At 43.3% G+C, this 11580-nt stretch overlaps 1 protein-coding gene across 5 annotated transcripts in view; it reads right to left on the bottom strand.

Annotated features, from left to right (window-relative positions):
• The window catches only part of Acyp2 (acylphosphatase 2), a 172871-nt gene extending 163597 nt beyond the window's left edge, over window positions 1-9274 (bottom strand). For all 5 annotated transcript variants that reach the window (XM_038339049.1, XM_042055460.1, XM_042055459.1 and 2 more), the window contains exon 1: window positions 9102-9274. In XM_038339049.1, the coding sequence (XP_038194977.1) occupies window positions 9102-9237 (136 nt within the window). In that variant the 5' untranslated portion in view covers window positions 9238-9274. The remainder of the gene's footprint in view (window positions 1-9101) is intronic.
• Between the last annotated feature and the right edge of the window lie 2306 nt (window positions 9275-11580).

The following is an 11580-nucleotide window of genomic DNA, read 5'->3' on the forward strand; positions in this document are numbered from 1 at the left end:
GAGTTTTTCTTCTAGTACTTTGTGTAGGGCTGGGTTTGTGGCTTGGTATTGGTTAAATCTCATTCTGTCATGGAATATCTTGTTTTGTCCATCTAGAGTGATTGAAAGTAGTAGTCTGGACTGGCACCCGTGGTCTCTTAATGTCTGCATAACACTTGACCAGGTCCTTCTGGCTTTTATTATTTCCATTGAGAAGTCAGGTATAATTCTGATAGGTCTGCCTTTATATGGCTGTTTTCCTTTGCAGTTTTTAATATTCTTTCTTTATTCTGTATGTTTATGTTTCTTTATTCTGTATGTTTAGTGTTTTGATTATTATGTGACAAGGGGAATTTTTTTTCTTGATCCAGCCTGTTTGGTGTTCTGTAAGCTTCCTTTATCTTCATAGGCATATCTTTCTTTAGGTTGGGAAAGTTTTCATCTATGATTTTATTAAATATATTTTCTGTGCTTTTGAGTTGGACTTCTTCGTCATCCCTATTATTCTCAGGTTTGGTCTTTTCATGGTGTCAGGGTATTTTGTATTTTGTGTCATGCTTTTGTTAGATTTAATGTTTTCTTTGACTGATGAGTCTATTTCCTCTATTGTATCTTCAGTGCTTGAGATTTTTCTCTTCCATCTCTCATATTCTGTTGTTTATTATTACATTTGTGGTTCCTGATCATTTTCTCATATTTTTCATTTCCAGATTTTCCTTGATTTGTGTTTTCTTTATTGTCTCTATTTCGGTTTTCAAGTCTGGAATCGTTTCTTTTACCTGTTTGATTGCTTTTTTCTTGGTTTTCTTTAAGGGATTTGTTGATTTCTTCCAATTTTTTGTTTGTTTTTTCCTCCATTTCTTTGAGGGAATTTCCTCTTTAAGGCCCTCAAACATTCTCCTAAAGTTATTTTTTAGATCATTTTCTTCTGCTTCACCTATAATTGGGTGTTCAAGTCTTGCTCTTTCTTGTACAGCCACTAGTTTTTGGTGGTGTTGGGCTCTTACCTGTCTACCCATCTTTTCCTCTGATTGGTGTAGTTGGGGCTGTGTCACTAGTGATCAATCATTCAGATGTCAGTGGATCCAAGGCTCAGGTGGTTGCTCCTCGTGTTGCAATCAGGGTCATTGTTCCAGTCACCTATAGGTCACTTGATATTCCTGGAGGTCACTTGGTGCTCCCAGGTGTCGCTCAACAATCCTGGAGGTCATTAGGGCCTGCTTCTATGGAGGTTGCTTGCTTGGAGCTGCTCCTGCTGAGGTCGCTGCCTTGGGCCTGCTCTAGCAGAGGTCACAGGCTCATGCCTGCTCTGGTGGAGTTTGCTGACTTGTACCTGCTCCAGTCGAGGTCCCTGACTTGTGCCTGGTCCCGCAGAGCTTTCTGGCTCAGGCCTGCTCCCTCTGTGGTCACTTCCTTATACCTGCTCCTGTGGAGGTCCCTGGCTTAGGCCTGTTCCTGTAAATGTCCCTGACCTGTACCTGGTCCTTCAGAGGTCTCTGGCTTGGGCCTTTTCCCTCAGCAGTCGCTCCCTTGTACTTGTCCCTTGGAGGTTGCTGTCTCTGGCCTACTCTGGCAGAGGTCGCTGACTCAGGCCTGCTCCCACTGATGTCCTTGCTTAGTCTGGGTCCCACCCAAGAGGTCCAGGACCCATTTCTAAGAGTGTTAGTGTTCAGCAGAAAGCTGATAAAGTATCAAATCATTCCTACCATTAACCAATTTTCAATCCCCCCCCTTATGTTTTTTTTTTTTTTTTAAGAAAGTGTTTCTCTATCTACCAACCATAGCTGACCTGGAACTTGCTTTGAAGACCAGGTTGGCCTCAAACTAATAGAGCTCCACTGCCTCTGCATCCGAAATGATGGGACTAAGGGTTAGTGCCAGATCACCTGGCTCTTTTTCAATTCTTTAGTCTTTCATTCTGTGGAGGAAATGTAACAAAGCATTCATAGAAACATTGTAATCCAAGGCGCAGCTACAAATGTGCTAGCAAAGACTCAGCTCCCAGTTCCTATGCCTCAGGAAAGCCTCACCTCCCACAGCCAGCAACAGAAATTCACAGGAAAGACAAACAAAACCCAGGGGGCCTCTATGGAATGTGGAACTGGCAAAAGAGAAGAAATTCAAAGTAACTTTACAGTAGACAAACCAGCAAACACTACCTTAGGTTATCACTATCATGAGTCTCAGGGACACTTGCAACATGCAATGGAAATGGCACATGACCTCTGGGTCTTCTACTGTCAAGTCCCTATCCCTAACCTGGTCTTCTCATGTTGAAAGTATCAGACAAGTGCCATTAAGGTGGTTCCTGGAAAAAAGACTACTCCAAGTCTGACTACTGAGTTCAATCCTGGAACCCACATGGTGGGAGGAAAGAAACTAACTCCCTGGGGTGGAGAGATAGCACATGTGTAGTTAAGATCACACATGCACTCTTCTAAAAGACATGAATTGGATCCTAGCAGTTGTGTCCAGTATCTCACAAATGCCTATAACTCCTGTGCCAGGTGACCCAATGCCTCTCTGGCCTCTGAGGTCACTTGCCGTATGCACATACTCATAAAGAGACATACACAGATGCATGCCATTTAAAAATAAAATAATCATGAAGTAACACATGTACAGCAGAAGATAATTATCAAATAGAAGTGGTATATACCTTTGATAATGTCGAGCAAGTTAAAATCTATCTTTCAAAAGGAGAATAGTTGTCTGCAGATGATGGTAGAGCCTTGCTCAAAATTCCAAAGGTGTCTTCTGTGATTCACCAACAGGGACCTTCCAAACAGCATCCCTATCTGCCACTGATACCTCAAGTACCGTAGGGTTTGCTGGATCACATGGCCCAGTGGTAGATCATCCTGCACAGCAGCCTGGACCTGTTGAAGAGCCATCTCCTGTTCCAGGCCCCACACAAAGCTAGCAGTTTTCCAGTAACTCTACATATGGGCCAGAGTAACACACCAAGTGAGGAATGTGTTGTCTCCAGAATTAAAACAGGCCCACTAAACATTGTGCTTCATTCTTGGTGGTGGGATGGGACAGATGCATTAACTATCTGTTACCTCAGAAGGAATAACTGCATGCCCTACACTACTGAACTCCTAAGAATTTTACTGAGGTAGAAAGTCCTTAAATTTTGGTTGAATTTATTTCCCATCTTCTGATGCACATATGGGTTACCAATGAGTCCAAAGAGATTGCTAGCTTCTGTTCTGTTGGTCAATCAGCATAATTTCATCAATATAGAGCACCAATGATATATATTGTGGAAGAGACAGGGGATTAAGATTTATTCTAACTAAGTTATGACACAGGACTGGATAGTTAAAATATTCTTGAAATAAAACTGGAAAGGTATAAACTGCTGGCCTAGTCAACTGAAAGTAAATTGCTTCTGGTGGTCCTTGTGGACAGGAACCAAGAAAAAGGCATTTGCTGGATCAATGGCTTTATACTATGTACCAGATGTGTTAGAATTAAAACAGGCCCAAGTAGGGACACCATATCTGGTACACCAACTAAAATTATAGCCACTACTTGACGGAGTTTTTAATAGTCGACTGTCATTCTCTATTGTCCTTCCATACAGGCCAAATAAGAAAGCTAGAGGAAGATGTGGTAAAAGCCCACACACCTGCATCTTTCAAGTCCTTGATGTTGGTACCAATTTCTGCAGTTCCTCCATGGAAGTGATGCTGATTTGATTCACTACAATCCTTGGCAGAACGACTCGAAAGGCTTTCGTTTGGCCTTTCCATCCATAAGAGCTCTCACTCAACTGATCGGGGAACCAATGTGAGAATTCTGCCAACTTCTAATTATATCTATCTCAATTATGCTCTCTAGGGAAATACCACAGGATGAGTTTGAGGACCCACTGGATCTACTGTGAGTTGGACATCAGTCTCTGCCTCAATAAGCCTCTACTTTAACTACAGGGCCACAACATTTCTTATGATCTCCTGGAATCAGCATCAATTCAGAACCAGTATTGAACAGACCCCAGAAAGTCTGGCTATTTCCTTTCCCCCAATGTATAGTTACCCTGGTAAAAAGGCTGCAGATTCCTCTGGAAAGGACTGGAGAAAGGCTAACCATAAAATTTTTAGATATTTTTTCTAGGTCCTTCCTCAGTGGAATCTAGCTGTTCATTCACAATTTGGCTCAAGTTTGGAATTTGACTGCCTTTTGCCATAATCCAATGCAGCCTTTTTTTTTCATTCATTTGTGACGTTTTTCATCCATGTATATAGATCAAACAAAAATTCAATAGGTTTCTTATCTATTTCATGTATGAAAACACTATGGTTGATTGGTCAGTACCAAAGGTCTGTGAGTCATGCTGCCATAAGCTTCATTTTGCCTGGGTCAATTATGGGCATTGCTTTGTCTATGCTGCCCATTACAGTAACTAAGATCACCTTGTCTTTGATAACTCAGTGCTGGCACGCAGCTGCTGGTACCCTGTCCCCAACCAAACCCATTGCGTTTAATTCTTACAATTAAGCAGCAGTGTCTCTAAACCTAAGGTATGACACAAGAAAGGGGGCAACAACAAAGCTCTCCAAGTGTGCTGGCGCCCCCCCTCAACATTTTATGTCTCATAGGATTAGTGAAGGGCACATCTTCTGCGCCATCCCCTTGTGAAGGATTAGATTTTATACAGCATACCCATTCTAGCATCGCAATTTCTCTGAACCTTAAAATTCTTTCATCAAGGACTGGAGAGATGGCTCAGTGGTTAGGAGCATTGTCTGTTCTTCCAAAGGTCCTGAGTTCAAAGCCCAGCAACCACATGGTGGCTCACAACCATCTGTAATAAGGTCTGGTACCCTCTTCTGGCCTGCAGGCATGCACACAGACAGAATATTGTATACATAATAAATAAATAATATTTTTAAAAAGTTCTTTCATCAAGCCGGGAGGTGGTGGTGGTGCACTCAGAAGGCAGAGGCAGGCAGACTTCTGTAAGTTCAAGGCGAGCCTGGTCTATAGAGGAAATTCCAGGACAACCAGGACTGTGTCTCAAAACCCTGTCTCAAACAACACACACACCGAAAAGAAGGAGGAGGAGAAGAATCCCTTTATCAACACTAAGACAAGGGATATCAGGCATCTCCAATTACTTTTCGGTATGCAACTTTTCACACGTTTCAGCCAACCATTCAACCTCATGTGTGACACTTTTTTTTAATTGTGAGAGCTTCCATATTAAACCTAGAATCTCCACTTAGTGGGCCCATATCAATAGACTCAGCCTGATCCAGTTTTATGTTTATTCCACATTATCCTACACCCTTAAAAATCTATTCCCACAAATAGTCCCAGATGTCTGCTTGAATAAAGTGGCAAGCTCATTAAGCTCTTTAGTAGTCCCCATGGACTATCTTTCCACCTTCCCACCAGGAGCCTTCTTTCCCTTAAGGCTGGTTATAAGTCTAGAGACAACTACTGGTGGCCCTGTGAGATACCAGAATTGTCTTGCCTGGCATTTCCTTCAGCAAAATTCATTGTTCTTTGTTGGTTTGTGATGTGGGAGGGTCTTCTGTTTGAGTTGATTTCATTGGTTAATAAAGAAACTGCCTGGCCCATTTGATTGGCCAGCCCTTAGGTGGGCGGAGTAGACAGAACAGAATGCTGGGAAGGGAAGTTAATAAATCGCCATGCCTCGCCTCTCTGGGGCAGATGCCATAAAGCTCTGGCCCAAGATGGACATACGCTACAATCTTCCCGGTAAGGCACCACTTTGTGGTGCTACACAGATTATTAGATATGGGTTAATCAAGATGTGAGTAAGAGGCTGAAACTAATGGACCAGACAGTGTTTAAATGAATACAGTTTGTATGTTGTTATTTCGGGGCATAAGCTAGCAGGTGTCCAGGAGCAGGGTGGCGGGAACACAGCCCGCAGCTCTCACTACAGAATGCATATCAATGCAAATTATTTATATCTATATCAGGTTTGTTTGTTTTTTATCAGATAACAAAGGATTAATTTCCTCAATCAAAGGTGAAAGAGGGGGTGGGATTCTGGTACATCTTCTGCTGAGGGTGTAGAGACTACTTCCTCAGGTGAGATAAACCCCTGAAATCCTGAGGGTTCAAAGTTCTCAGCTTCAATAGGGTCCTCCCACACATTCCCATCCCAAGGTGCAAGGTCCCATTCTTTACCAAGGAATGCCCTTACCTTAACCAAAGACACCCTCCAAAGCTGGGACTTGTAATTTTCACTGAAATTCAGCCAACCTTATAATGAGGACCTTGGCTTGATTTTTCAAAACTTGAGCTCTGTGTCTGCCGGAGAGAAGAGGCTCTTCCTGTGCTCACTTAGAAAACTTCATATCTGGAGCCAGTCAGTTTTATCACCCAGTTCATTCTTGTCTGTCACCCTATTCTGAGCTTTATAATTTATCTCTATTGGAAATAGGTTAATTTTATCACACAACTCTTCCTTTCCATTGTCAATTTATACAGAGATCTAGGAATGATCAACCAGCATCATCATTTTCCCTACTTTTCCACAAACTCAAAAGTTTTACATACTGAGTTATCAAATCTTTTTCCATCCACAATTGGTGAATCGGGATAATCGAAGGCATTTATCTCTTTAAGTTTGTAAAACAGTTCCTATTATGGGCTTCTAGTGCTCTCCAGGCTCCTAGGAGAGGCTTCAGTAACTGTAGGTGTTAGCAAATTAGAAAGCCTATCCCAGATACTTAAAAGAGTCATCCTTATACTTTTGTTGCTCTAGAACCACATCTGGTACCAAAATCTGTATTAGTCAGGGTTCTCTAGAGCTTACAGAATGAATATATAGAGAAAGGGTGGTGCGGGAGAATTGTCTGTATTCTGTCAATCATGTTATAAATAAACGCTGATTGGCCAGACAGAAAATATAGGTGGGAAAACCAGACAAGAAGTAGAAATGATGTAATGAGAACAGGAGAATTCTGGGAAGGAGGAAGTTGATTCCTCTCTCTCCTGCCCAGACCACTGAAGCAGCAGGATGTGATCTGCCCCACTGAAAAAAGGTACTGAGCCACATGGCTAAAATAGATTTAAAAAATGGGTTAATCAAGATGTAAGAGTTAGCCAGTGAGAGGCTAGAGCTAATGGGCCAATCAGCTTTATAATTTATAGAGATCTCTGTGTTATTTCTTTGGGGCTTGCCGGCTGTGGGGTACCGGGTGGGACAAAAACCCAAACAAGCAGGCCTGGCCCCTTCATGTTATACAGAAAGGGGATTTATTAGACTTACAGGCTGTGGTCCTGCTAATCCAACAATGGCTGGCTATTATTGCTCAGTAGTTGCTTAGTCCATGAGGTTGATGTTTCCGCTGGTCTCCAGTATAAGCCAGAATCCTGAAGAAATGGGCTCTAATGCCAGTGAAGGAATGGACTTGCTAGCAAGGGGAGGGCAGGCAAAGAGCAAAACTTCCTTCTTCTATGTTCTTATATAGGCTTCCAGAGGTGTGCCCGGATTAGAGGTGAATCTTTCTACCTCAAAGATCTGGATTAGAAGTGGGTCTTCCCACTTCAAATAAAGCAAAAATGCCTCTTGGGCATTTTTAAAACCCATTTTGGGATTTTAGTTAACTCCAAATGTAGTCAAATTATCACAGTATCAAAAGTACTAACCAGACCCAATACTGCTCAGCTTCTGGGATCAGACAGGATGGGGTGGGCACTACATCCATGACTACTGTGCACTTTCTAAAGGTACAAACCCAAGAACTGTGAAGAAATCACTTTTCAAGCTTTCCGCTTCCTCGTGCCTTCTTTCCCAAACCTGACCTCAGACTTGCCTGCTGTGATTTTCCTTCCCCACCTCCCCTTTCACAGTGACTCTCAGAAACAATAAAACACTCCCATTCATTTTAATTTGCCCTGGATACAACCACCCCAACGTGTAAAATATGTATAAAATATCAAAATAAAAGGATAATATTCCCCTCCTTCTTAAACAGGATTCTGTTTGCTTAGAAATAAATTTCCAATACAAACTCACCTTTGCAATCGAATGCCTAGCATTAAAGCTTATTGCTATTGGAAATTAATAAAAGGATCCTGTGTCCCATTTCCATTCCACACATGCACCACACATCTGGGGTGGGGGGTGGGTGAAGATGGAGTGAGCAGTAAGAAACTCTCCTGTATACCAAATGATGGGATAAAGTTATGAAGGCATAGAATGGAAATCAGACACAAGCAGAAAGTTATATTGTAAAAGAGCCTTGTTTTTATTTTGGAGACAGGGTCTCATGCAGCCTCCGCTGGCTCCAACTCCATCTACAGCCACCTCACAAGAGCTGGCTGGATTACAGGCATGTGCCACCACATCACATCGGTGTGGGGCAGGTATCCAACTAGGCAAGCACTCTACCACATGAGCTATATTCTCAGTCTCAAAAAGCTTTCTTCCTTTAAATGAATAATAGTATATATTAAATCTTTACGGTATTTATATTCCATTAGATAATTTTCTCTGTGTGTAGATTAGGCTGGTCTCGAACTCAAAGAGATCAACTTGCTTTTGCCTAACGAAGGCGTGAGCCACCATGTCAAGCTCCATTAGGTAAATTTCAAAGAATGTTTTAACGTTTTAATTTACAAATATAAAAAATTTACAATAAGTCAGACGTTATGTTCTGTGCAACCGTTTAAGCTTATAATGAAACAAAAATTAGAAAACTTCATTTAAATTGCATGAGCGCGTCAAAAATATATATTTTTGCACAAATGCAAAAATAAGTATAAAATATGTTTAATCTCCAGTTAGTTGGAGGGGGTCTACAACCTCGGTTCTACAACAAGGTAAACCAGCCAGTATCAGTAAGCATCCTTGCTAAACCCAAACCTGATAACCTTTTCCGACCCACGTCAGCGTTCTCCAGTGGGGTGGCGGCCGCCCCCTCGGATACCCTGGGTGACCTCCCTCCTCCCGCAGCAACTCCCTGCCGCAGCCCTCCCGCGCACGCGCAATGCCCCTGCTTCCCACGCGCGGCTGCTGTGTCATGGCCGAGCGGAAGTCCGTGCCTCGGAAGGAAGAGGCAGCCCTAAGATGGACTCCTCCTGTCCCTCCCCCAGCCCCGTCTTGGTCTCCCAGGGTCAGGCTGTACCCTGCACTCTCCCGAACACTTCGTAATCCACAGACTTGAGCGGCTCCGCCATGGCGGCCAGGCTTCTCGCAAGCAGCCGGATCGGAGTGTGCGGCGCGGGCCCGGCGGCGACGGCGGCTGCGCGGAGGAGGCTCATGGGCGCTGGCACGGGTGCCCGGCGGCGACGGCGGCGCGGAGGAGGCGACGGCCCGGGACGCAAGCGCCGAGTCACGCGACAGACGGCCGCAAAGGACGGCCGCCCGCTGAGGCTCGCGCTCCCAGGCGGTCTGCTCGGTCCCCAGTGCCCGAGGTCGGCCGGCGAAGGGATTAAACCGAACGATTATATCCATCTACCTACATTTTTGACACACAAAATGTTAGGTTGTTTTTTATTTTTTCCTTTTAAGGATGAAAATCGGAAGGGACTTGTTGGGACAAGGAAGGGGTAAGAGGGTGAGAGAGAGTAAGAGCGGATACAAATTTACCAAAATTCATTATATACAAGGATAAAAATGCCAAAGGATTTTTCACAGTTTTAGATGTTTTCAGATCGGTGCCCTGTGAAGAGATTAATTCAAGCTAATTAACATTCACCTCACATCTGATTTCATTTAAGATCTCAACAATTTTGAAATTATATTTGTCGTTCTTAACTATGCTCACCATTCTGTAAATGTGGTGCCCTCCACTTCACATGAACAAATGTGCTCAGGAAAGGAGATCCCCATTTCCAGCCCCTCCTCAGTTACTCCCGAGATTTGCATTTGAAATGAAGGAGCTGCTTAGCTTAGTGGCACAAGGCTTTCCGGCAGCGAATTAATTCTGAAATGTTCTAGCAGCTGCCAAATCCACAGTGATGGTGAGCTAACCCGTAAATTAAGCTTGACTTTTTCCGTTAGGCTCCTGATTCAGAAAGGTTTGTGCCTGAATCCCCATTCTAATAGATGTCTAGGATGAGAAATTTTAATAATTTCCTCCCGTGCTAATGGAAACACAGTCATCTTGTCTGTTGTCATGCAGTTTTAGATGTTTTGTAGCTTTGTTTTCGTGGTCTTGACAGTTCAGTTGCCTAGGACAGTTAAGACCGTTTATATTTATTCTATTGAGGTATTTAAAGTCTTGCCTTATACTAACCCATCACTCCAAATAATAAGGATACAACTTTTGATAACCAGCCTTCTAAACTTCAAATACTTTTACATGTGAGAATTTCTATTTCTCAATTTATTTGTTGGCCTCGATGCCTTTAGACATTTCTTTGCCTCTTTTTTTTTTTTTTTTTTTCTTTTTTTGGTTTTTCGAGACAGGGTTTCTCTGCAGCTTTTTTAGAGCCTGTCCTGGAACTAGCTCTTGTAGACCAGGCTGGCCTCGAACTCACAGAGATCCGCCTGCCTCTGCCTCCCAAGTGCTGGGATTAAAGGCGTGCGCCACCACCGCCCGGCTCTTTGCCTCTTTTTGAGTAGAAGAATCTACTACAACTGGATTAAATACTATATGCCAGTTCTGTCTGGAACACACAAAACTCAGGGCCAGGTGTGGTGGCATACTCATTTAATCCCACACTGGAGAGGCAGAGGCCAGCTGATGTTTTAAGTGTGAGGTCAGCCTGCTTCCAAGCCAGCTAAGGCCACATGGTGAGACCCTGTATCAAAGTGAGTACTCTAAATCTTGGACAAAGTGTGATCAAATCAATTTTTAGGTATGATATGTTCTAGATGTGCTAGTCTTGATCAGTTTAGCTGATGATGGGCTTAGTGTTGCAGAGACGTCACAATTTAACTCCTTCCCCTCCACTCCCAAGTCACTTCCTGAAGACCACGGAGTCCACATAGATTTTGAGTCTTTCTCAGATTCTCTCCATTGCATTCAGAACCAAGCCTAAGTCTCCAGCCTCCTCTAACCTGTTACTTCGTGCTTCCCCAATACTGAAGGTAACCCACTGTCCAGCGCTTTCAGGAGAATGTAATAAAAACTCTTCTATGGAACCTACTTTACCTGGGATACCTCCAGGTACCCCTTAATCTTCCCTTCACTACTCAGTTGCCTTGCAAGTCCTCAGATTGCATTCTCCCCATTCAGGCTGCTTATTTTTCACCATCGTAAAAAATATTATAAAGGAAGTATGTATATAGCTACCTTCCTCCTGTTTTGGGGGATCATCAGAAAACAGGTCTCTCTGTGTAGCCACCTCAGACTCAATCCTCTCTTCAAGGAATTTGTAGGTCAGGAGTAGTGGCATACTCCTATAATCCTACCTATTCAGAGGCACTGTGGTTTGAATGTGAAGCAGCCAGACAGGTTGTGTAGTTAAACATTTGGTAGACACCTGTTCAGTGTATTTATGGAATCTTCAGGAAACAGAGCCAGGCGGGAGGAAGGGGGCAGCCAAGGTCTGTAGCTCAGACCTGCTTCTGCATCTGTGTCTATCTCTGTTCCACTGAGGTGGGAACAGTTACAACATGCTCTTGGCTACAATTGCCTCTCCCCATGCCTTTCCCAC

This window comes from Arvicola amphibius, chromosome 1 (genome assembly GCF_903992535.2).
Source record: "Arvicola amphibius chromosome 1, mArvAmp1.2, whole genome shotgun sequence".
Lineage (NCBI taxonomy): Eukaryota > Metazoa > Chordata > Mammalia > Rodentia > Cricetidae > Arvicola > Arvicola amphibius.